General features: G+C 50.5%; 1 protein-coding gene across 1 annotated transcript in view; it reads left to right on the top strand.

Moving 5' to 3' along the window:
- The window catches only part of LOC137466879 (uncharacterized), a 285,911-nt gene that overhangs the window by 246,134 nt on the left and 12,884 nt on the right, over positions 1–26,893 (top strand). The window contains exons 9-11 of the mRNA XM_068178505.1: positions 10,060–10,124; positions 10,222–10,371; positions 10,555–10,665. Coding sequence (XP_068034606.1) covers positions 10,060–10,124; positions 10,222–10,371; positions 10,555–10,665 — 326 coding nt within the window. The remainder of the gene's footprint in view (positions 1–10,059; positions 10,125–10,221; positions 10,372–10,554; positions 10,666–26,893) is intronic.

Raw genomic sequence — 26,893 nt, 5'->3', positions numbered from 1 at the left:
CCTGGCTCAACCCATTGGAGTAGGTCCAAGGACTACTTTGCCCCAGTTTTGGTTATCACTGCTCACATTCAAAAATCTAAATGTTTTTCTTCCAGGTCCTCTTCCATATAAGAAGACTATAAAGTATTTAAAAAACGTATTTAGACAAGTTATTGTTCTAAAATCTAAAGAAAGGTAAGGAAACATACTAGAGTTAATGAAGGTTTATAACTATATTAAGTATATAATAGTAGTTAAATAGAATTATTTAATAGTTAAAAAGAGTTAAGTAAGGATTATAGATTTATACTTATAAAATAGTAATTTACAGAACTATGAATATATGAAAAATATATGAAAAGCAAAAATCTTTTTGTCATCCCCCCAACATTCCCATTCTGCTCCAAGAAGGAAATTCAAAACATTCTGAGGAAAGCTCCTGACCTTTACAGCAATCCCAGGTTTACCTTCTTTGGGAAGTGTCCTCCAGAGCTGTGCCCAGGCTGGTCGGGAGCTGGGAGCAGCCCTGCCCCAGCCAGCAGCTCTCAGCAGCAGCACCTGCCCTGCTCAGGGTGGCTCCTTCCCCCCACAGCTTCTCTCCAGCGCTGGGAGCAGCTCCCCGGGCCGGCTGAGAGCTGTCCCTGGCAGGCAGCAGAGTCCCTGGCCCAGCACAGCGCCCTGGGCTGCAGGACCCTGCTCTGCAGGACAGCCCTGGGCACCCCTGGCTGCTCTGCACAAGAGATGATCAGAGAATGTACTCACAGGGTCTGTGGGCATTGGGATGTTCCAGCTGTAGGAGATCACTCCAGGAGCTGCAGCTGCATTGTCCTGCAGCCAGAGGTTCCTGTGCCAAGGGCTGCCAGTGATTCTGCCCCAGGCACTTCTCAGCACCTTCCCAGCCCTGACTGATGGAAGCTCTCTGTGCCTCTGTGCTGTGCCCGGGCTGGCTGCAGGCAGTGCCCCAGCCCTGCTGGGCTGGGAGAAGAGCTGCTCATCCAGAGAAATGTGCTTTTGAAGCTCTCCTTGGTTGCCTGGATCACCCTCTGGGCCAGGAGCCTGGCCCAGCTCAGCAGCACAGACACAGCACAAGGACTTTAATGACCCTCTGGGGCTTTGTGCTCAGGCCCTGAACATCAGGCCCTGAGAGGGAGCTGCAGAAACCTCTCCAGAGCTCCAAGTCAGCATCCAACTCCAAAGTTTCTTTGGCTTTTAATGGGTCCCACTGAGGGACACGACTGAGAAAGTGTCCCCAGGCCCCAGGCAGAGCAGAGAACTGGAGGCACTGATGACAGGTGGGGACAAAGAGAAGCCAAGTCCTGGTGCCCTGGGGCACAGCAGGGTCTGTGCCACCAAGGGCTGTCAGGAGACACCTTGTCCTGAGGCACTGGGGCCTCCTGGCACAGCCCCAGCCAGGCTGGGCACTGTCAGCCCCTTGTCCTGCCCTCAGCATCCCCCCCTAGCCCACATCCCAGTGGCCTCAAGGATCTGCTGGAAGGAGTCCCTGGGGAGCCTTGCTCAGGAATGGCCCTGGGGGCTCCTTCATGCTCCCAGGGACTGCAGGTTTTTCAAAGCACTTTGGCTTTGGCTTTTGCCTTGGAGGCTCTGAGAGCTTTGTGCAATCATGGCCTCCAATTATCTGCTGTAATTAGTCCCTGGAGAGGCTTTGTCAGGAACAACACTCAGTGGGGCTCATTTATACTTTGAGATACTCAAGGAGTTTAAGGTACTTTGGATTTTCCTTTCCACACTGAGTCTCTGAGAGGTTTTTGTGCCATCCTGGCCTCCAGTTCTCTCCTCCAAGGAGTCCATGAGGAGCCTGTGTTGGGGATGGACCTCAGTGGCACCCATTAATGCTTTGAGACACTTTGGGTTTTTTTCTCTGACTTTGACTCCTGGAAAGATTTGTGCAATCTCCTCTCAGGCCCTGAGGTTCCAGGGCTCAGCTCCAAATGCACCACAGGGCTCTTTAGGATAAGCACGTCTTACCAAATCATGGCTCTGCCTTTATTTCCCTCTGCTCTAATGTAGTTCCTTAGGAATGTTTCATTTTACAGTTATGGAGAAATATTTCAAAGTGCTTCTAAGAAATATGTATTCCCATTTTAAAGAGTGTCTTTTATTACTGTTCTCTTTAGAGAAGAGCTGATTGTAGCATTCTGTGATTGATATTGATGTAGGGCCACTCCTAAGGAGGTCTGGCCAGATCAGAGAAGTTTTACCTTGACGTCTGACCCAGTGTGGACAACCTTGCCCCACATTCTCCAACCCCATGTGAGAAACAATTTTCACTTTCAATAATTTAACTGGTTTATTAAGACCTTGTCAAAATTCAACAGAAGAGTGAATAAAGAATAAATACAGTTTCCGGAGCAAAGGATTCAGTCACCATGTGCTCATCTACAAAATGGATGTTCTGTCTTTTATACCTCCAGCCCCTCCCAAAGTCTTGTCAATCCACTCCTCCTTCGCTGTCCAGTGGTGGAGATCACTTTCTTACAGCTTGATTGGAGCTCAGGCACTGCCATAGCAACAAGCCAACCCTCCCAAATGCCCTGACTACTGAGGACATCCCATGATAACAATGCAAGGGGGAAGGGAAAGATAACGATCCACCTACACAACTTCTCTTAACATATACTTAATATTCACCCCTTAATTGTGAGAGTCAACCATAGGATTACCCATCTATAACAAACCCCCCTTTTCTTTTTCTATATGTCATTTTGCTTGAACATTTAATTTCAAATTTTCTCTCTCTCTTGAATGAGTCATACTAGCATCTGTTGATGTGGGCAAGGACAGTGGGAACAGGAGAAAAATCTCAGGTTTTCCTTAGACACACTTATTTGGAATGGACAAAAGGGCCTAACAGATGTCCAGGATGGCTTTGACTCCCATCTATCATAGCTATGTGGTTGCTACCCATAGTCAGTGTATCTTAGGGGTCCAGAGGCCAGCTCGGTCTCACCCTCCAGTCCCTGTTGTATTCAAAGACAGTTGGGGAATGACAGTGGTCCGATATGGCCTTTTGTCCTTACCTTAACATGTCTATAGGGTTGCTACCCACAGCAGGGCTATGCCATCTTCTTGGTAGCAAACAAAGGGGTCTTGCCCTCCTTCCTTTGTCTTATTTTCTTAAAGAAGCTGCCCCATTACCTTTTACAGTCCCTTGTGTGCTTCCCCTCAACAGGTGCTGGTAATTCTCACCCATTAAAGCAGGAAGACAGTTCTCAAACTGGCTGGTGGAAGCTTGACTTTGGGCGTCTTGGTGTTTTTCTGGTTGTCTTTCAGTCTCTGCCTGACAGTCAATCTCATTTCACCTGGCCTGGATGTTATATGTAGTGCATTCTTTGTGTTTTTCCTGCTGGGCCTTTAACTCTGTTGGCATGAGTCCATCCGTTGGCATGAGTCCATCCCCACTCTGCAGTTCACACGGCCGATTTGGTGGTGAGCAGTTCCTGAACGGGACCTTCCCATTGAGGAGTTAAATGCTGATCTCTCCATGACTTGATCATTACTTGATCAAATCCTCAGAATTAATGTTATTGAGTCTGAAATCCAGGGTGGCTGTTTGAGGAATTGCCCCTTTATGTCTTAGCCCTTCTAAGGTTTCTGCTATAGACCTAACATATTTCTTGGCATTGGCTTCCCCTTCCTCATAGGTGGCAACCCTCTGGGGTGAGGTCAAAAAGGGTAACCCAAACGTCATTTCATAGGGTGACACCCCCAGATCTGACTGGGGTTGGGTTCTAAGTCTTAATAAGGACAAAGGGAGACATTTTATCCATGACATTCGGGTTTCCATCATCAGCTTATCTAGAGCCCTTTTAAGAGTTTGATTCATCCTCTCAGTGTGACCAGAACTCTGTGGATGCCATGGAGTGTGTAATTCCCATTTACTCCCAGGGTTTGAACAACATTTTGCAATATTTTAGAGGTGAAATGATTTCCTTGGTGTCATGATCCGCTTGTGCGGGGTGTCGTGATGGTTCTTTTCACCAATCCCAAAAGTGCAAAAAGGCAAACAACAAGGGACTATCAGTTAATCACAACAAATGCACCTTTATTAGGGGCCAAAACAGTAAATGCGATAGTGGGGATCAGAAAGGAGATAAAAGGATAGAGAGAGAGAGAGAGAAAAGAGGGGGATGGGAATAGCTACCAACACAGGCGAGATCCTCACTGGTCCGGACGATGGGGATCCGTCTGGTCGTGTCGGGTAAGTCTTCAAAATTCTGGTCAACTCAGGGGTCCAGTTATAGTCCACGGAGGAAAAAAGGGGGGAACATGCAGGACAATGAGAGTCTATTGTAATTGCTGCGGGGGAACAGGTGAGTCCACTGAAACCACCGAAGCAGGACAAACACAATGAAGAATAAGTCCATTGGAATTACTGAAGAAGAACAGGTCTTGTCATTAGTGGTTTCCCCACTCCCTGTGGTAGGGGTCTCAGTCTCAGTCCTTAGGAAGAGGGTTTTTGATCTCCGTCGGTCTGTCACAGTGGTAATGGGGCAGATGAGAGGTCTTCAGTGAAAGACCACTAGGGTCACCCCAAAGTTCATTCAGCTTCAAAAGGAGAGTGGGCAAATATGCAGTAGGCCGTTCCTTGCTGAGTTCATGCCAGGTCCTTGCTGATTCCTTGCCAAGTCCGTGCCAATTCCTTGCCAAGTCCTTGCCAGCCTTGTTCGTAACAGCTCACGTAACGGTGCAGCAACTGCACCTGCACTGCCGCTCTCTCCAAGCTGGTACTGTAGTGGAGGAAGGCGTTTCTCCTCGTGGCAATCGGTAGGCAAAAGTGGGGGCTTCAGACGGCCTCTTACACTTGGTCTGAATCAATCCTGTTCACCATCCCATATCGGGGAATGATTGATTCTAGAAGTGTTTTACTCACAACATTGGCATTGGCTTTAACCGTGGGTACCGCCTCTACCCAATGAGTCAGGTCACCTACTATCACTAGTAGAAACTTCCACCGTTGTACCTGGGGAAGCTCGGTAAAGTCTACTTGGATGTTTTGAAAGGGCTGTAAGGCTAGTTCTCGCCCTCCCCTGGTGTTTTCCTCATGACCTTCTCATTTACTTGTTGGGATATCACACACCTTTCAATTACCTGCTTAGCTATCCCAAAAATTCCTATGCAGGCCCAGTCCCTCAGAAATTGATCACTTAGCGCTTGTGTACCCCAATGTGTTGTTCCATGTATGCCTTCTGGCATTTTCTTGGCAAGGGGTTTATTCAACATTTGCCTCCCATCTACTGATCTCCACTTCTCTTTGTTATCTTTCTTGGCTCCTGTTTTGAGGAATTCTTTCTCTTCTGTCTCACTGAATATGCAGACTTCTTCCATTTCTCTCATGATAATGCTATCATTAGTTTTCCTGTCCCTGATTCGGCTGCATTTGTAGCATCTAAATCTGCTAAATGGTTCCCTCGTGCTTCTTGAGTCACCCTTTTTTATGTCCTTTAACATATACTGCTGCCACTTCTTCTGGTATTTGTAAGGTTTCTAACACTTCTAAAATAAGTTTTTAGTTCCTTTCCCCTTGAATTTAATAGCCCACTCTCTTCCCAAATTTTTCCAAAGGTATGCAGTACTCCAAAAGCATATTTTGAGTCTGTATATATTGTTTCTCTTTTCTGTGTTAATATTTCCAGAGCTCACTTTAGGTCATACAACTCACATGCTTGGGCTGACCAGTTGAAAGGTAACTTTCCTTTTTCTAGGGCCACTAACTCTTCATCTGCTATAGCCTACCCCAATACCCTGTGCCCTGGATTACCCGTGAAAATCCAGCAATGTACAATCGTTTTCCACCTTGGAGTGCTTGATCTGTTAGCTCCTCTCTTACTTTAGTTTGATAGTTTATAACTTCTAGGCAATTACATATTAATTCCTCACCTGGTTTTCCATCTAAAACTGGGCAGGATTGAGTTGGTTACTCACGACTAGCTCTAAACCATTATCTATTAGGATGGCTTCATATTTTAGTACTTGGGAATCAGTGAGCCATTTCTCAGCCTTTTAGCTGAGGACACTCCTTACTGAGTGCGGGATATATATTTTCAATTTCACCCCAAAGGTTAATTTTTTGTTTTCTTCTACGAGTGGGGCGCTCGCTGCCACCGCCTGAATGCAGGTTGGCCACCCCCAGCTGACAGGGTCTTGCGGTTTTGATAAACAGGCCACTGGTTTCCTGGATCCTCCCTGGTCCTGGGCTAACCCTCCATGTGCTGCCCCTTTTTCTATACCCACAAACAGATAGAAGGGTTTGTCTAAGGCAGGAAGACTCAGTGCTGCTGCACTGACTAATTTTTACTTTAAAGCTTCAAAATCTGCTTGTCATCTTCTTCCCACCTAATCTCTTCTTCTACTAACTTTTCATACAAGAACATGATGGCCTGCGTGTATCCTTCAATCCATAGCCTGCAATATCCCAACAGACCTAAAAACCTTCTGACTTCTCTCTTAGCTTTTGGTAATGGGAGTGAGGCTATCCCTACAATTCTCCCGGGGTTCAGCTACCAGCTCCCTTGACAAATCACATGTCCCAGGCATTTTACTTCCCTCCCTACAAATTGGAGTTTCCCTTTTGATACTCAAAGTCCTTGGTCCCCCCAAAAATTTACCAGTGCTGTGGTGGATTCTCGAACTTTGAGATACCTTGAGAGGAGCCCAGTGTCCCTTGCTCCCCTGTGCTGACACGTGAGCGTTTGTCTGGTTTCGGGATGGCCCTGGCTGTGTGAGGGGTGCTACGTGGACACGAGACAGCCGGTCCTGTCCTGCTGGGTCCCAGCAGTGCCTCACAGCAGTCCTGCATCCATGTCAGGATGCTGGCCAAGAGAGGTCCTGGAAGCTGAGGCAGCTGATTTTAAGCTTGTGCAGGTGCCTACAGGCCAAGGCCAACGGTGTTCCCTCAGGATACAGCAGTCCTGAGGGGTCTCCCTCATTCAGCAAATCGGCAGACAAATGCATTGTCAGCCAAAAGCCCTTTCATTGACCTGGCAGGAGGGCAGGGGTCTGCACCCCACTAAAGTGTTTCTCTGCCACATACAAATTTCAGTGGGTTGATGTAGGAGTTGTATCAAAATCACCATCCATCTTCACACTGCTGAGGTGATTCCACAGGCAGGCGGTTGGAAATGCATTGTGTCAGATTCCCATACTTGAAGCTGATGTCCAGGCCCTGGCCAGGAGCGGTCTCGATGCCCCAAAGCAGCACAAAGTCTTCCTCAGGGCTTCCCTGCACAGGGCTGATTCCACACTTGCCCTTAGTTCTTCTGGTAGACTGTGTCTAAAGCTTTTTGTCAGGTCACTCTCATGTCAAGTTAGGCCATCAGGTTTTTGTTATGCTAACTGGTGCTAAGTACTTAGGCATGTCTGTGCTAATTACTTGTTTACTCATGTGAATGGCTTGTGCTTACTTATGTCAAACCAAGGCCTTGTTCCATCCCCAAAGGTGCCTGAGGCCACCCGCTCCTTGTGGCACCAGTTGCTTTCCTGTGGGATGTTCTACCTCCCCAGGGTAAAGAGGGAGCTGCAGAAAGAGCTTGCCAGGCTGCTCTCCATCCTTTCCCAGCACTCCTGGTGAAGTGGAGAAGTGCGAGCTGAGCGCAAAGGTGCAAATGGAGCAGCCGTGCACAGGAAGGCTCGGTGGGAAGGATGATCCAGGATCCATAGGCCTGGCAGCCTGAGCGTGCTCCAGGGGAAGGCCTTGGAGCAGATCCTCCTGAGTGCCATCCCACGGCACCTGCAGGGAACCAGGGCGTCTGCTGGAGGGTGGGAAAGCTCTGCGGAGGGACGGGGACAGCTGGGGCTCCTGGCGGGGTGTTGAGGGCTTCTGTGCAGGAGTTTGGGGGGCTTGGTGCTGGTGGGGTGATGGAGAAGGAGTTGTCTGGAAGGTGAGAGGTCTAGGCTGGAATTTGAGTCAGTTTGAAGGCAGCATCTGTGCTTTGGCACAGCTTTGGTTACGGAGGCCAGAAGGAATATCTGTGACTTTTCCTCTTCATGGTCCTGATTGTCCTGCAGGGAACAAGATGGGGGAGCTGTACATTACTGGCCACTCAGATCTCTGTACCAGGGGGAGGATTAGCCCTTTTGCCATCTACTCATTTCTTTGGGCTACTATTGTACCACTGAGTGGACTTTGATTTCTTGAGAGCTTTTATTTCTCAAGAGAATAAGGATATTATCATCCCTACACTGAAAATCAAAGAATGGCCCGCGTTTTTTCCCTTTTTTTGTGTAGTGTTATGTTCTGTAAAGTGACCCTCAGTGGATGAGGTTAAGGCAAATGAGTTGCTGCTTTGAGATGGGAAGCAAAATTCCAACTCTTCACCTCCTCAGGCCATCCCTATTCATTTGGAAAGTTTGCAACTTTTTGGAACTACTTGAGTCGAGCAATGGGAAGTAAAGCTTTCCTGAATTGAGGATTCTTACTTGCCAGATTTTTCTGTGCCTTCGCCGCTAAGGTGTTTTTGTGCTGAAGGCAATAACTTCAATGAGAAAATAATTTCATCATGGAGTAAGAGCTTCTGACAGAGAACAAGTGTTGCCAGCAGTTGCTCCAGGTGCTCCTGCCAACAGCCCCTGCAGGCAGGAGCGCAGCCCCCAGTGCACGTGGGCTTTGGCTCCCTCTGGCACAGGAGCCCCCCACGGGCACAGGTCTCTGGGGCAGGAGACGGGCACCGGTGCTGCCAGGGCTCGGGGGGTGGCCGGTCTGCTTGGGCTGGGACCCTGCCACACCTGCTGATGTCAGCGCTCCCCGGGCCCCAGGGGTCAGAGCAGCATTCCTGCCCTGGCCCACACGTTCCTTGTCTGTGTCACACCCGCGGGTTTAGGATGGCCACCAGCCGGGACGTGTCCCAGGGAGGCCGTGCCAGCTTCTGTGAAGGCCCCGTGCCCTTCCCAGCACGGCTGCGTCGGCAGCCCTGGGGGCTCCTTCTGCTGCCCTGAGCCCGCAGAGCAGGGCAGCGTTTGCTGATGGTTTGAGCCGTTCCTAAAGATCCTGTCGGGCTGTCTTAGACACTTGGGGTGAGGGATTCCTTCCAACCTGAGCCACTTTGGGTGGGCTGGGGGCGGCCCCAGGGCAGGGGGCAGTGTGTGCAGGGGCCCTTTGTGACACGGTGCAGCACGGTCACCGTGGCATGGAACGGGACAGCGTGTCCAAGGGCCCTTTGTGACACGGGGTGACATAGGAGCTGGCGGTGACAAGACCACGCCACCGTGCTCGGAGCACGCGACGGGACAGGATGGGACAGAGCGGTGCCGTGAGGAGCCCCCGCACAGCGCACTCGTTCGTGTCTGACCCGGAGCTTTTCCGAGGCGTTATTCCTGCAGCTGACCTCGAGGCCAGACCACAGGACTTGGTGACCTGTGGCCTTCCCGAGGCTTCTCTCCTGCAGGTGTCCTCGAGGGCAGACTTTGGGACTTGCTGCCCTGGAGGCATCTCCCATCCCTGCCACCGGTGCCCGCAAGGCCAGACCACAATCCTTGACAGGAGTCTCCTGTCCTTGTGGCAGGAGCCCTCGAGACCAGAGTGCAGGACTTGCTGTCCTGTAGCCTTCCTGAGGCTTCTCTCTTGAAGGTGCCTTCCAGGCATGACTGCAGGCCTTGCTGACTCGGAGCTTTTCCGAGGCATCTCTCCTGCAAGTAGCCACAAATCCGATCACTGACATGGAGCAGAGACCCACGAGAGTGCCCAAGCTGTCCTGGGTGGAGGAGAGGAAGAAGGCCCTGGAGCTGGCCCAGCACAGGAGACTGAAGAGGTGCTGCAGTTCAAGCCTCAGCAAGAGAGTGAGTGGCAGAGCTGGGCTGCTGGGCTGGTGGCTGCAGCCAGCTTGGCCACATCCCATCCCATGGCATCCCATGGCATCCCATCCAATCCCAGCCCATCCCAGCCCATCCCCTGGGCACTTGCCCATGGACAGGACTAAAGAGGGGCCGGGCAGACACCCCACAGTGCCCGTGCTCCATCCCCTGGGGCATCCCAGGGCTGTCCCTGCCTGGGGAGCGCAGGGCTGGGCTGTGTTCTCCGGCCTCTCCCGCAGCCCCTCAGCTCAGGCTGCGCTCGCTCTTTGCCAGGTGCAGCCGTGCAGCGCACACAAGAGCAGCAACGCACCCGTGGCCTCTTCCACAGAACAGCGCAGGTACCTGCCGCCATCCCCAGCTGGGCTGGGCCTGCTGTCACCGCTCAGCCGAGCACCACGCTTGGAGCATCCCTGGCTTCCTGCCTTTCTCCTACAGCTGGTTTTCAAATTCATCAAAAGGATTCGGGAGGAAGAGACCAGCACCATGGGCACAGGGCTCAGAGCATATTTGCACATCTTCAAAACCAAGACCTGTGCTGCCCTGCTGGATATGCTCGTAGAGGAGGGGTTTTGCAATCCAAAGCAAGTAAGCAGCCTGTGGCCATGGTTTGATCCTCCCAGGAATTGCTTGGCCTCCTAAGCCATGCCTACTGGTCACTGGAAGCCTTTGAGGCCATGGCAGTGTGGTGGGAAGGGAAGCACTTCTCTGGGGAAGCTGGGGACATTCCTCCCTCTGGCAGCTTTCCAAGTCTCCCCCTGCCTTCTCCAGGTGCCTGCCATGGTGAGGTATATCCACCAGTGGCTCATGGCCAGTCAGTTTGCTGAGCACAGGCTGAACAGGGCCCTGCTGGATCTCACCAAAGAACAGCCTGCTTATGTAGTAATGTGTCCTGGTTTCGGGCAAATTTGGGAGAAAACCTTCAGAAGGAGCCCCCAGAAAGCAAACCCCCCACCGCCCCTCCCCCACCTGGTTCGGGAAGAATTTCCTCAGAGAGTAGTGGAAACAACTTTTTTATTGAGCAGGCAAAGCACTCTCCAGCACAAAAAATGAGCAACACCAGATGACAAAAAGTCGTTCTACGCTCTGAAGAGGTGACAAATTCAGAAAGTCTCTGCTGGGAGTGGTTGCCCAGTTATCGCTCTCCGGCACTGGGGGTGGCTGCTGCAGGTCACAAAATGCTGGCTCTTGGTGTTTCTTGGTGTTTCCCAGGTCCCAGTCCTGAGCAGGTTCAAATGGTATTCAGGAAAGGTAAAGGAAAAAAAACAGTCCAGGGAAGAAATTGGATTGCCTAGCTAAACTAACTAATAAGCAAAAGCAAGGGCAAAAGCAAAAAGCAGGAGCAAGAGCAAAGTGAAAGCAAGCAAGCCAGCAAGCAAGCAAGAAAGCCAGCAAGCCCTAGCCTCTCTCCTAGACACAAACTGTGAGGGGAGGTGGGCCGGCTGATAACAAGACAAAACAAACCTTCACTTTTCGGAGCCTGTCCCGAAAGCACAGAACATAACATCAAGCATAAACAGAACACACGATTGGGGATGCAAGCACCCTAACGTCACCCTAGGACATTCCACCCCTTATCTCCGAATCGTCAACATAACTACCAAACGTCATGTAAAAACTTAATCAAGTAAAAACTTCCATCTTTCACTTACTCAGACACATTTCCTTCCATCTCACTTGCTCAAACCTTTGACACACATTTCCTTCTATATCTCTTGCTCAAACCTTCAGCATTCACACATTTCCATCTGTCTCACGTCTGTCTGGTTTAATGCAAAGACAGTGGCAGTAACATCCAGCAAACAGTGATATTTGCATATGAGGCTCGCCCCACAATCAGATCTCCCTGAGGTACACATCGTGTTGTTCCATATTTCTGCATTATTCACCGTGTACAACGTGGTCCCTGAGCAAAGACAATCCCACCAATGGGTTTGTCTGTACTCGCGGCAGAATTGATCCACACTGTCTTCCCTAACAAACCTCTGATATGTGCCACTGGGACTTTATCTTCGTCTACTATATTCAGGGACTCAGACTGGGCAGGACCTCTCCATTGGTGGAACCTCGGGTGTTAACTAACCAGGTGGCCTTTGCTAAATGCTGCTCCCAGTTCTTGAAAGATCCCCCACCCAATGCTTTCAGGGTGGTTTTTAACAGTCCATTGTACCTCTCCACTTTGCCTGCAGCTGGTGCATGGTAGGGGATATGGTGCACCCACTCAATGCCATGTTCCCTAGCCCAGGTGTTGATAAGGCTGTTCTTGAAATGAGTCCCATTGTCTGACTCAATCCTATCAGGGGTACCATGCCTGCACAGGATTTACTTTTCAAGGCCCAGGATGGTGCTCTGGGCAGTGGCATGAGGCACAGGGGAGGTCTCCAACCATCCCGTGGTGGCTTCTGCCATTGTGAGCACGTAGTGCTGGCCTTGGTGTGTCTGGGGCAGTGTGATGTAGTCAATCTGCCAGGCCCCCCCATACCTGTACTTGGACCACTGCCCACCATACCACAGGGGCTTCACCCACTTGACCTGCTTGATCTCAGCACACGTCTCACAGTCATGGATAACCTGAGAAACACTGTCCATGGTTAGAGCCACCCCTTGGTCTCATGCCCACTTAAAAGTGGCATCTCTGCCCTGATGGCCTGAGGCTTCATGGGCCCATTGAGCTAGGAACAACTCCCCCTTATGGTGCCAATCTAAATCTATCTTTGACACTTCTATCATTGCAGCCTGATTTACCTGCTCGTTGTTTCGGTGTTCCTCATTAGCCCAACTCTTGGGGACATGGGCATCTACATGACAGACTTTTACAGACACATTTTCTACCCAAGAGGCAACGTCTTTCCACTCATCAGTAGCCCAGATTGGTTTTCCTCTATGCTGCCAGTTGGCCTTTTTCCACCTTTCCAGCCAGCCCCATAGAGCATTGGCTACCATCCAAGAATCCATATAAAGGTCGAGCTTTGGTCACTTCTCTCTTTCAGCAATGTCCAGGGCCAGCTGAACGGCCTTGACTTCAGCAAGTTGACTTGATCCACCTTCTCCTTCGGTAGCTTGTGTTACGTGTCATGTGGGGCTCCATACGGCTGCTTTCCACTTCCAGTTCATCCCTATGATGCCACAGGAACTGTCAGTGAAAACAGAGTATTGAGTTTCCTCTGCTGGTAGTTGGTTGCATGGTGGAGCTCCTTTAGACCTTGTCACTTGTTCCTGCTGCTCTTCGTCAGTGAGACCAAAGTTGTCACCAGCAGCCAGTTTGTAATTATCTCCAAAATCCCAGGGCAATTCAGGTTTCCAGTCTGGGTGTGCTGCATGATGAGAGTAATCCATTTGCTCCATGTGGCAGCGGTGTCGTGGAGGGCAGTGGGAACCTTCCCTTTAAACATCCACCCCAGTGCTGTCAGTCAGGGTGCCAGGAGGAGTTGTGCTTCTGTGGCAATCACCTCGGAGGCAGCTTGAACTCCTTCATAGGCAGCCAAGATTTCATTCTCTGTTGGGGTGTAGTTGGCTTCAGACCCTCTGTAATTTCAGCTGCAGAATCCCAGTGGTCGGCCTCGAGTCTCCCCAGGCACCTTCTGCCAAAGGCTCCAGGACAAGCCATTGTTCCCGGCTGCAGAGTAGAGCACATTCTTCATCTCTGGTCCCATCCTGACTGGGCCAAGGGCTACTGCCTGAGCAATCTCCTGCTTGATCTGGGCGAAAGCTTGTTGCTGCTGAGGGCCCCAGAGGAATTATCGTTCTTCTTGCAGGTGAACAGGTAGGGAGGGCTCACAATCTGGCTGTACTCAGGAATGTGCATTCTCCAAAAACCTATGGCACCTAGGAAAGCTCGTGTTTCCTTCTTGCTGGTTGGTGGAGACATCGCAGTGATCCTTTTGGTGACCTCAGTGGGAATCTGACACAATCCGTCTTGCAACTTTACCCCCAGGAACTGGATCTCTCGGGCAAGTCCCTTGACTTTGCTCTTCTTGATGGCGAAGCCGGCTTCCAGCAGAATCTGGATGATCCTCTCTCCTTTCTCAAATACTTCCATTGCCGTGTTCCCCCACACAATGATGCCATCGATGTACTGCAGGTCTTCTGGAGCTTCACCCTTTTCCAGTGCAGTCTGGATCAGTCCATGGCAGATGATAGGACTGTGCTTCCACCCCTGGGGCAGTCGGTTCCAGGTGTACTGCACTCCCCTCCACGTAAAGGCAAACTAAGGCCTGCATTCTGCTGCCAGAGGAGTGGAGGAAAACGTGTTAGCAATGTCAACAGTGGCGTACCACTTTGCTGCCTTGGACTCCAGCTCGTACTGGAGTTCCAGCATGTCCGGCACAGCAGCGTTCAGCAGTGGAGTCACTTCATTCAAGGCACGATAGTCCACAGCCAATCTCCATTGAGACTTGTGCACAGGCCAGATGGGACTGTTGAAGGGTGAGTGGGTTTTGCTGACCATCCCTTGGCTCTCCACCTAACGGATCATTCTGTGGATGGGGATCACGGCATCTTGATTCATCCGATACTGCCGGCGATGCACTGTCAAGGTGGCAATTGGTACTTGTTGCTCTTCCACCCTCAGGAGTCCTACTGCAGATGGATGCTCTGACAGTCCAGGCAAGGTGTTCAACTGCTTAATGTTCTCTGCCTCTACAGCAGCTATGCCAAAAGCCCACCTGAGTCCCTTTGGTTCTTTGTAGTAGCCGTTCTGGAGGAAGTCTATGCCCAGAATACCCAGGGCCTCTGGGCCGGTCACAATAGGATGTTTCTGCCACTCCTTCCCAGTCAGGCTCACCTCGGCTCCCAACAGGGCCAATTGCTGTGATCCCCCCGTCACCCCAGCAATGGAAACAGGTTCTGCCCCCACATGTCCCGATGGTATCAGGGTACACTGCGCTCCAGTGTCAACTAAGGCGTCGCATTTTTGTGGCTCTGATACGCAGGCCATTGGATCCACACCGTCCAGGAGATCCGGTTATCCTGTGCCTCTTCCTGGCTAGAGGCTCTAACCCTGGTTATTATTTCTTTCCTGGGCATACATGTTAGAGGTACCTTCAATGGGATCTGACAGATCATACCCAGCTGCTCGGTCATGGGAGGTTGAGACTATATTCACTTTAGTGGAACTCCCTCGGTTAGTGTCCTAGGGTGACATTATGGTGCTTGTATCCCCAGTCGTGTGTTCTGTTAATGTTTGATATTATGTTCTGTGCCTTCAGGACTGACTCTGAAAGTGAAGGTTTGTTTTGTCTTGTTATCAGCTGGCTCAACTCCCCGCCATGGTCTGTGTCTAGGAGAGGCTGGCTTGCTGGCTTGCTTGCTTTGCTTTCACTTTGCTCCTGCTTTTTGCTTTTGCTTATTAGTTAGTTTAGCTAGGCAATCCAATTTTTACCCTGGACTGTTTTTTTTTTTCCTTTCCCTTTCCTGAATACCATCCCAACCTGCTCTGGACTGGAACCTGGGAAACACCAAGAAACACCGAGAGCCAGCATTTTGTGACCTGCAGCAGCCATCCCCAGCACCGGAGACTGATAGCTGGGTTACCACTCCCAGAGAGACTTTCTGAATTTGTCATCTCTTCAGAACGGTGAAAGAGTTTTGTCATGTGGTGTTGTTTTTTGTATTGGGGAGTGTTTTGCTTGTTAAATAAACAGGTTTTTTTTCCACTTCTCTCCCAGGAAATTCTTCCTGAACCAGGTGGGGGAGGGGCTGTGGGGGGATTTGCTTTCTGGGGGCTCCTTCCAGAGGTCTTCTCCCAAATTTGCTCTAAACTAGGACAAATATTTTGGCACCCAACTCGTGGCTCGAGAGAGTGGAAAAAACCCTGTTCTAGTAATATTTTGGTTGCAATTACTCTGGGCTGGTATAGAGCAGTTACTGGCTATGTTTTTTGAATTCATAATGTCTCTTGGGGTGCAGGCCTGCATGTGTTTCTGGTCCCTAGGGTTTTTTGAGGTCTTAATACCTCTATGGTCCTTAGGTTTATTTTCTTATCCCGAAATAGCTCTGGTATTGTCCCTAATATGTAGTTTTTGCAGTAGAAGGGCACTGACCAGAATATCCATTGGGCTGGGCTTGGTTGTAATGGCTTGCAGGAGGTTTATAAAGGTGCTGGAGTCTGTTCCAGGAATGTTTGGTTCATGGTTATGGTTGTGCACCCAGTTTGTCAGAGGAGAAGCAGGAGATGAGGCTTTTCAGCCTTTGCTTTCCTTCTTCTCCTCTGAATCTGTTACATCCCTATTGGAGAATGTTCAGTTTCCCCTGAATGTTAAAGAGACCATCTTTCTGGTATTTAATTTGGTAAGCTTTCTCTATACAGTCTGCAGCTTCTCTAGAATGAGGGCTGAGATTTCTAGAAGGGCTGATGAGACCCCTGACCCAGGAGTAGACCCAGGTGTGAGAAATCCTGAGTGGTGTGGGAAATGGACCAAATCTTAAAGGAGTTTTCTGACCCTATAGTCTGGGACTTTCCATGTGAACAAATTCAGAACCCAGCTGAGGTGGCAAAGTACCTGAAAGAGAAGTGCCATGATACCCCTAAGGAGAAAAAGATCATTGCAGTGAGCTGGGCCCTGGCATATGCTTATCGCACTCTGCTAGGTCCTGTAGGGCAGAAGACAGAGGAAGGGGGGCAGGGAGATAAATCAGCAGCGATCCCAGTCACTCAGGCTGCAGCCAACAGCCCAGGCTCGAGGCCAGCAGCTAAACCAGACTGTAAGCCTCAATCAGTGGCTGTTGCTACCAGCACAAGTGGAAAGTGCACAGACAAGACCGATCGACCAGTGGATGACGATGATGATTATGATGCAGAAGAAGGACCCTCAACGCCTCCTGACACAAAATCAGGAGTCAAAGAAACTGGTACAAGATCAGAAGCCAATATTGAGTCCTTTTCCCTAAAGGACCTCCGTGGCCTAAGAAAGGATTACACTCGACAACCTGATGAGTCTATAATTAGTTGGTTGGTCCATCTTTGGGATGCTGCAGGAGAAGCTACAATTCTGGACGGCACTGAAGCGAGGCATTTGGGATCCCTGTCACATGATCCTGTCATCGACCAAGGAATGATGAAGGGGGCTAACCCTTACAGCCTCTGGGCACGGCTCCTGGAAAGTGTAGCACAAAGATACCTGTGTGCAGATGATCTTCATATGCAGCAGACCCAGTGGAAGACTATAGAACAAGGGATGCAACGCCTGAGAGAAATGGCAGTGGCAGAGATTATCTTCTCCAATGAAATAACAACTAGGAATCCAGACATGGTACCATGTACATCTGTGATGTGGCAAAAACTTGTACGGCTGGGGCCACATGAATACGCTTCTGCTTTAGCAATAATGAAGCGGGATGAGAAGGACGAGACCGTGCTCAATATGGCCAAGAAGCTGTGGGCATATGCAGATGCTGTGCATGGCCCAACAGACGCCAGAATTGCAGCGGTGGAAACACATCTGCAGAAATTAGAAGACAAGATAGAGGAGAATCACAAGAAACTCAGGGAGGAGATTAAAGAGGACCTTCTCCAAATCTCGGCAGTATAAATTAGAGGCCCTGGTATCCAACGCAGATGTTCCCCAGATGGGGAGAGAAGGTACACCCCACGAGCTGAGCTGTGGTTCTTCCTGAGTGATTGCGGAGAAAACATGAGGAGATGGGACAGAAAATCTACTGCTGCTCTGGCACAATGGGTGTGTGAATTGAAGGAAGGCAAGACTCAGAGAGGAAGTTCCACCAAAAGGAAACAGCTCCAGTTGCCCATAGCCAAGCTTCCAGGTATGATGATGATGATGATGATGATGACATGTCTGATCCCCCTGAAGGAAGCTCTAAGACATATGCCCAAGGAAAGAAGGATAACCAAGCTTAGAGGGGCCCTGCCTCTAGCCAGGTAGAGGCGAGGGAAAACTGTGTTTTCTGGACTGTGTTGGATTTGTTGGCCTGGCACATCAGAACCACAAAAATAGAAGGCTTTGGTCGATACTGGTGCACAATGCACATTAGTCCCATCGAGACATGGTGGGGCAGAACCTGTCTCCATTGCTGGCATGACAGGGGGATCACAGGACTTTACCTTGGTGGAAGCTGAGGTGAGCCTGACTGGAAATGAGTGGAAAAAACACCCTATTGGGACTGGCCCAGAGGCCACATGCATTTTGGGCATAGATTACCTCCAAAGGGGGTATTTTAAAGACCCAAAAGGACTGAGGTGGGCATTTGGGATAGCAGCTACAGTGACAGAGGGCGTCCATCAATTGAACACCTTGCCTGGACTGTCCGAGAATCCAACTACAGTAGGACTTCTGAAGGGAGAAGAGCAACAAGTACCAATTGCCACTTCAACAGTGCATCGCCGACAGTACAGAACAACTCGAGATGCTGTGGTTCCCATCCATAAGATGATTCAAGAGCTGGAGACCCAAGAAGTGGTCAGCAAAACCCACTCACCCTTCAACAGCCCCATCTGGCCTGTGCGTTAATCTGAAGGAGAATGGAGATTGACAGTGGACTACCATGCATTAAATGAAGTGACTCCACCACTGAGCACTGCTGTGCCAGACATGCTGGAACTCCAGTACGAGCTGGAGTCCAAGGCAGCAAAGTGGTACGCCACTATTGATATTGCTAATGCATTTTTCTGCATTCCTCTAGCAGCAGAATGCCGGTCTCAGTTTGCCTTTACGTGGAGGGGAGTGCAGTACACCTGGAACCGACTGCCCCAGGGGTGGAAGCACAGCCCCACCATCTGTCATGGACTGATCCAGGCTGCACTGGAAAAGGGTGAGGCTCCAGAACATCTACAGTATATTGATGATATTATTGTGTGGGGGAACACAGCAGCAGAAGTGTTTGAGAAAGGAGAGGAAATCATCCAAATCCTCCTGCAAGCTGGTTTCGCCATCAAGAAGAGTAAAGTTAAGGGACCTGCTTGAGAGATCCAGTTCTTGGGAGTGAAGTGGCAAGATGGACAGTGTCAGATTTCTACGGATGTCATCAACAAGATCACAGCTATGTCCCCACCAACCAATAAGAAGGAAACACAAGTTTTCTTAGGCACCATAGGCTTTTGGAGAATGCACATTCCTGAGTACAGTCAGATCGTGAGCCCTCTTTACATGGTCACCCACAAGAAGAACGAGTTACATTGGGGCCCTGAGCAGCAACAAGCTTTCACCCAGATTAAGCAGCAAATTGCTCATGCAGTAGCCCTTGGACCAGATGTAAAGAACGTGCTCTACTCTGCAGCCAGGAACCATGGTCTGTCCTGGAGTCTTTGGCAGAAGGTGCCTGATGAGACTCGAGGTCGACCATTAGGATTCTGGAGTCAAAGTTACAGAGGGTCTGAAGCCAACTACACCTGTTGCGGTGTGTCTCCTCCCTCCCAAAGGTAACCCTCTCCCCCCGCCCCAACCCCCATGAGCCCTGGCTGTGAGACAGGGGGTCCAGGGGGTCAAGTGATTGGCAGATTTGAAAGATACCCCCTGCCCCCTGTGGCTATTGGTAGACCTAAGTGCCCCTTCTCCCCTGGCACCCCTCCCCCTCACCTGGTTGGTGGCTACCTGTCCCTGCCCCTCCCCTTACCCCCGGGTTAAAAGGAGAATCCAGCCACGTGGCCGGCCCTTCTGTTGGAGCTGCCACCAGGTCCACAACTCTGTAGCTGAAATAAAGACTCTGGATCAAGCTCTAGCAGAAGTGCCTCCTTTCTTCACCATCACCTGAAGCCTCTCCACTGAGGAATATCGCTCGCAGCCTCTGAGTAACCCAAGGGTGTCACTGGGGAGGAAACATCCCAGCTGCCGCCATTGGACTCAGCAGCAAGGCAAGCCCGGGCAGGTCTCTGTCAGAATATTGGAAACCCCAATATACACCCCAACAGAGAATGAAATCTTGGCTGCCCATGAAGGAGTCCAAGCCACCTCAGAGGTGATTGGTAAGGAAGCACAACTCCTCCTGGCACCCCGACTACCGGTGCTGGGGTGGATGTTCAGAGGAAAGGTTCCCTTCACCCACCATGCCACCAGTGCTACATGGAGCAAGTGGATTGCTCTCATCACGCAGCATGCCCATATTGGTAAACTGAATCGCCCTGGGATTTTGGAAGCAATTACAAATTGGCCTGAAGGTGAAAGTTTTGGTGTCACAGGTGAAGAACAAGAACCAGTGACACAGGCTGAAGAAGCTCCACCATACAACCAATTGTCAGCAGAGGAAACACAATATGCTCTTTCCACTGAGGGTTCCTGTCACATTGTAGGGATGAATCGGAAGTGGAAAGCAGCTGTATGGAGCCCCACACAATGGGTCGCAGAGGCCACTGAAGGAGAAGGTGGATCAAGTCAACTTGCTGTACTCAAAGCCGTTCAACTGGCCCTAGACATTGCAGAAAGGAAGTGGCCAAATCTCTATCTCTACACTGATTCATGGATGGTAGCCAATGTTCTGTGGGGCTGGCTGCAGAGACGGAAAGAGGCTAACTGGCAGCATAGAGGAAAACCAATTTGGGCTGCTGAAGAATGGAAAGACATTGCTGCCCGGGTAGAGAAACCACCTGTGAAGGTTTGCCACAAAGATGCCCATGTCCCCAAAAGTAGAGCTAATGAAGAGCAGCAAAACAATCAGCAGGTAGATCAGGCTGCAAAGATAGGGGTGTCAAAGATAGACCTGGATTGGCAACACAAGGGGGGAGTTGTTCCTAGCACAATGGGCCCATGATGCCTCAGGCCATCAGGGTAGAGATGCCACCTCTAAGTGGGCATGAGACCAAGGGCTCATGGTGGGCTCTAACCATGGACAGTATTTCTCTGGTTATCCATGACTGTGAGATGTGTGCTGCCATCAAGCAGGCCAAGCGAGTGAAGCCCCTGTGGTATGGTGGGCAGTGGTCCAAGTACAGTTATGGGGGGCCTGGCGGATTGACTACATCACACTGCCCCAGACACGCCAAGGCAAGCGCTACGTGCTCACAATGGTAGAAGCCAGCACGGGATGGTTGGAGACCTCCCCTGTGCCTCACACCACTGCCCGGAGCACCATCCTGGGCCTTGGAAAGTAAATCCTGAGCAGGCATGGTACCCCTGAGAGGATTGAGTCTGACAACGGGACTCATTTCAAGAACAGCCTTATCAACACCTGGGCTAGGGAACATGGCATTGAGTGAGCGCACCATATCCCCTACCATGCACCAGCTGCAGGCAAAGTGGAGAGGTACAATGGACTGTTAAAAACCACCCTGAAAGCATTGGGTGGGGGATCTTTCAAGAACTGGGAGCAGCATTTAGCAAAGGCCACCTGGTTAGTTAACACCCGAGGTTCCACAAATGGAGCAGGCCCTGCCCAGTCTGAGTCCCTGAATATAGCAGACGGAGATAAAGTCCCAGTGGCACATATCAGAGGTTTGTTAGGGAAGACAGTGTGGATCAGTTCTGCCGCGAGTACAGACAAACCCATTGGTGGGATTGTCTTTGCTCAGGGACCAGGTTGTACACGGTGAATAATGCAGAAATATGGAAGAACATGATGTGTACCTCAGGGAGACCTGATTGTGGGGTGAGCCTCATATGCAAATATCACTGTTTGCTGGATGTTACTGCCACTGTCTGTACATTAAACCACACAGACATGAGACAGAAGGATATGTATAGGTGTCGAAGGTCTGAGCAAGTGATATAGAAGGAAATGTGTGTCAAAGGTTTGAACAAGTGAGATGGAAGGAAATGTGTCTGAGTAAGTGAAAGATGGAAGTTTTTACTTGATGAAGTTTTTACATGATGTTTGGTAGTTATGTTGACGATTCGGAGATACGGGGTGGAATGTCCTAGGGTGACATTATGGTGCTTGCATCCCTAATTGTGTGTTCTGTTTATGCTTGATGTTATGTTTTGTACCTTCGGGACTGGCTCCGAAAAGTGAAGGTTTGTTTTGTCTTGTTATCAGCCGGCTCACCTTCCCTCACAGTTTGTGTCTAGGAGAGAGGCTAGGGCTTGCTGGCTCTCTTGCTTGCTTGCTGGCTTGCTTGCTTTCACTTTGCTCTTGCTCCTGCTTTTTGCTTTTGCCCTTGCTTTTGCTTATTAGTTAGTTTAGCTAGGCAATCCAATTTTTTCCCTGGACTGTTTTTTTTCTTTCCCTTTCCTGAATACTATTTCAACCTGCTCAGGACTGGGACCTGGGAAACACCAAGAAACAACGAGAGCCAGCATTTTGTGACCTGCAGCAGTCATCCCCAGCGCCGGAGACTGATAACTGGGCAACCACTCCCAGCAGAGACTTTCTGAATTTGACACCCCTTCAGAGTGTAGAAAGACTTTTTGTCATCTGCTGTTGTTCATTTTTTTGTGCTGGGGAGTGCTTTGCCTGCTCAATAAACAGGTTGTTTCCACTACTATCTGAGGAAATTCTTCCCGAGCCAGGTGAGCAAGGGGCTGTGGGGGTTTGCTTTTTGGAGGCTCCTTCTGGAGGTTTTCTCCCAAATTTGTCCAAAACCAGGACACATTACTACATCAGCGGGCTGTTCGTTGGTGAGATCCAGCAGGGCCCTGTTCAGCCTGTGCTCAGCAAACTGACTGGCCATGAGCCACTGGTGGATGTACCTCACCATGGCAGGCACCTGGAGAAGGCACAGGAAGACTTGGAAAGCTGCCAGAGGGAAGAATGTCCCCAGCTTCCCCAGAGAAGTGCTTCCCTACCCACCACACTGCCATGGCCTCAAAGGCTTCCAGTGACCAGTAGGCATGGCTTGGGAGGCCAAGCAATTTCTGGGAGGATCAAACCCTGGCCACAGGCTGCTTACTTGCTTTGGATTGGAAAACCCCTCCTCTACGAGCATATCCAGCAGGGCAGCACAGGTCTCCTGTGCAGGGCCAGCTCCAGGGCCTTCTTCCTCTTCCTCCACCCAGGCCAGCTTGGGCACTCTCGGGGGTCTCTGCTCCATTTCAGTGATCGGATTTGTGGCTACTTGCAGGAGAGATGCCTCGGAAAAGCTCTGAGTCAGCAAGGCCTGCAGTCGTGCCTGGAAGGCACCTTCAAGAGAGAAGCCTCAGGAAGGCTACAGGACAGCAAGTCCTGCACTCTGGTCTCGAGGGCTCCTTGCCACAAGGACAGGAGACTCCTGTCAAGGATTGTGGTCTGGCCTCGAGGGCACCAGTGGCAGGGATGGGAGATGCCTCTGGGGCACCAAGTCCCACAGTCTGCCCTCGAGGACACCTGCAGAAGAGAAGCCTCAGGAAGGCCACGGGTCACCAAGTCCTGTGGTCTGGCCTCGAGGTCAGCTGCAGGAATAACGCATCGGAAAAGCTCCGGTCAGACACGAACGAGTGCGCTGTGCGGGGGCTCCTCACGGCACCGCTCTGTCCCGTCCTGTCCCATCGTGTGCTCCGAGCACTGTGGCGTGGTCTTGTCACCGCCAGCTCCTATGTCACCCCGTGTCACAAAGGACCCTTGGACACGCTGTCCCGTTCCATGCCACGGTGACCGTGCTGCCCCGTGTCACAAAGGGCCCCTGCACACACTGCCCCCTGCCCTGGGGCCGCCCCCAGCCCACCCAAAGTGGCTCAGGTTGGAAGGAATCCCTCACCCCAAGTGTCTAAGACAGCCCAACAGGATCTTTAGGAACAGCTCAAACCATCAGCAAACGCTGCCCTGCCCTGCAGGCTCAGGGCAGCAGAAGGAGCCCCCAGGGCTGCCGATGCAGCCGCGCTGGGAAGGGCAAGGAGCCTTCCACAGAAGCTGGCACGGCCTTCTTGGGACACGTCCCGGCTGGTGACCATCCTAAACCCGCGGGTGTGACACAGACAAGGAACGTGTGGGCCAGGGCAGGAATGCTGCTCTGACCCCTGGGGCCCGGGGAGCGCTGACATCAGCAGGTCTGGCACAGTCCCCACCAAAGCAGAGTTCCCCCGAGCCATGGCAGCACCGGTGCCCGTCTCCTGCCCCAGAGACCTGTGCCCGTGGGGGGCTTCTGTGCCAGAGGGAGCCAAAGCCCACGTGCACTGGGGGCTGTGCTCTGTCCTACAGGGACTGTAGGCAGGAGCACCTGGACCAACTGCTGGCAACACTTGTTCTCTGTCAGAAGCTCTTACACCATGATGCAATTATTTTCTCATTGAAGTTATTGCCTTCAGAACAAAACCACCTCAGCAGTGAAGGCACAGAAGAATCTGGCAAGTAAGAATCCTCAATTCAGGAAAGCTTTACTTCCCATTCCTCAACTCAAGCAGTTCCAAAAAGTTGCAAACTTCCCAAATTAATTGGGATGGCCTGAGGAGGTGAAGATTTGGAATTTTGCTTCCTATCTCAAAGCAGCAACTCATTTGCCTTAACCTCATCCACTAAGAGTCACTTTACAGAACATAACACTACAAAAAAAAAAGGGAAAAACCAAGGGCCATTCTTTGGTGTTCTATGTAGGGATGATAATATCCTTATTCTCTTAAGGAATAAAAGCTCTCAAGAAATGAGAGTCCACTCAGTGGTACAATAGTAGCCCAAAGAATTGAGTAGATGGCAAAAGGGCTAATCCTACCCCTGGTACAGATATCTGAGTGGCAGTAAAGTACAGATCTCCCCTCTTGTTCCCTGCAGGAGAATCAGGACCATGAAGGGGAAAAGTCACTTTTTATTCTGCCCTCCGTAACCAAAGCTGTGCCAAAGCACAGATGCTGCCTTCAAACTGACTCAAATTCCAGCCTAGTCCTCTCACCTTCCAGACAACTCCTTCTCCAACACCCCACCAGCACCAAGCCCCCCAAACTCCCACACAGAAGCCCTCAACACCCCGCCAGGAGCCCCAGCTGTCCCCGTCCCTCCGCAGAGCTTTCCCACCCTCCAGCAGACGCCCTGGTTCCCTGCAGGTGCTGTGGGATGGCACTCAGGAGGATCTGCTCCACGACCTTCCCCTGGAGCACGCTCAGGCTGCCAGGCCTATGGATCCTGGATCATCCTTCCCACCGAGCCTTCCCGTGCATGGCTGTTCCATTTGCACCTTTGCGCTCAGCTCGGACTTCTCCACTTCACCAGGAGTGCTGGGAAAGGATGGAGAGCAGCCTGGCAAGCTCTTTCTGCAGCTCCCTCTTTACCCTCGGGGAGGAAGAACATTCTACAGGAAAGCAACTGGTGCCACAAGGAGCGGGTGGCCTCAGGCACCTTTGGGGATGGAACAAGGCCTTGGTTTGACATGAGTAAGCACAAGCAATTCACATGAGTAAACAAGTAATTAGCACAGACATGCCTAAGTACTTAGCACCAGTTAGCATAACAAAAACCTGGCTGGCCTAACTTGACATGAGAGTGACCTGACAAAAAGCTTTAGACACAGTCTACCAGAAGAACTAAGGGCAAGTGTGGAATCAGCCCTGTGCAGGGAAGCCGTGAGGAAGACTTTGTGCTGCTTTGGGGCATCGAGACCGCTCCTGGCCAGGGCCTGGACATCAGCTTCAAGTATGGGAATCTGACAAAATGTATTTCTAACCCGCTGCCTATGGAATGACCTCAGCAGTGTAAAGATGGATGGTGATTTTGATACAGCTCCTACATCAACCCACTGAAATTTGTATGTGGCAGAGAAGCACTCTAGTGGGGTGCAGACCCCAGCCGTCCTGCCAGGTCAATAAAAGGGCTTTTGGCTGACAATGCATTTGTCTGCCGATTTGTTTGAATGAGGGAGACCCCTCAGGACTGCTGTATCCTGAGGGAACAGCATTGGCCTTGGCCTGTAGGCACCTGCACAAGCTTAAAATCAGCTGCCTCAGCTTCCAGGACCTCTCTTGGCCAGCATCCTGACGTGGATGCAGGACTGCTGTGAGGCACTGCTGGGACCCAGCGGGACAGGACCGGCTGTCTCGTGTCCACGTAGCACCCCTCACACAGCCAGGGCCATCCCAAAACCAGACAAACGCTCACGTGTCAGCACAGGGGAGCAAGGAGCACTGGGCTCCTCTCAGGGTATCTCAAAGTTTGAGAATCCACCACAGTACTGGCAAATTTTTGGGGGGACCAAGGACTTTGAGTATCTAAAGGGAAACTCCAATTTGTAGAGAGGGAAGTTAAATGCCTAGGACGTGTGATTTGTCAAGGGAGCTGGCAGTTGAACCCTGAGAGAATTGCAAGGATAGCCTCACTCCCATGGGCAAAAACTAAGAGAGAAGTCAGAAGGTTTTTAGGCCTGTTGGGATATTGCAGGCTATGGATTGAAGGATACATGCTGGCCTGCAGGTTCTTGTTTGAAGTCAGTAGAAGAAGAGATTAGGTGGGAAGAAGACGACAAGCAAATTTTGAAGCTTTAAAGCAAAAATTAGTCAGTGCAGCAGCACTGAGTCTTCCTGCCTTAGACAAACCCTTCTATCTGTTTGTGGATATAGAAAAAGGGGCAGCACATGGAGGGTTAGCCCAAGACCGGGGAGGATTCAGGAAACCAGTGGCCTATTTATCAAAACTGCAAGACCCTGTCAGCTGGGGGTGGCCAATCTGCATTCAGGCGGGTGGCAGCGAGCGCCCCACTCGTAGAAGAAAGCAAAAAATTAACCTTTGGGGGAAAACTGAAAATATATACCCCACACTCAGTAAGGAGTATCCTCAGCTAAAAGGCTGAGAAATGGCTCACTGATTCCCAAGTACTAAAATATGAAGCCATCTTAATAGATAATGGTTTAGAGCTAGTCGTGAGTAACCAACTCAACCCTGCCCAGCTTTAGATGGAAAACCAGGTAAGGAATTAATACATAATTGCCTAGAAGTTATAAACTATCCAACTAAAGTAAGAGAGGACCTAACAGATCAACCACTCCAAGGTGGAAAACGATTGTACATCGATGGATTTTCACGGGTAATCCAGGGCACAGGGTATTGGGGTAGGCTATAGCAGATGAAGAGTTAGTGGCCCTAGAAAAAGGAAAGTTACCTTCCAACTGGTCAGCCCAAGCATGTGAGTTGTATGCCCTAAAGTGAGCTCTGGAAATATTCACAAAGAAAAAAGAAACAATATTTAAAGACTCAAAATATGCTTTTGGAGTAGTGCATACCTTTGGAAAAATTTGGGAAGAGAGTGGGCTATTAAATTCAAGGGGAAAGGAACTAAAAACTTCTTTTAGAAGTGTTAGAAACCTTACAATTACCAGAAAAAAGTGGCAGCAGT

This window comes from Anomalospiza imberbis, unplaced genomic scaffold (assembly GCF_031753505.1).
Source record: "Anomalospiza imberbis isolate Cuckoo-Finch-1a 21T00152 unplaced genomic scaffold, ASM3175350v1 scaffold_46, whole genome shotgun sequence".
NCBI lineage: Eukaryota > Metazoa > Chordata > Aves > Passeriformes > Viduidae > Anomalospiza > Anomalospiza imberbis.
This window is presented reverse-complemented; position numbering and strand designations above follow the sequence as displayed.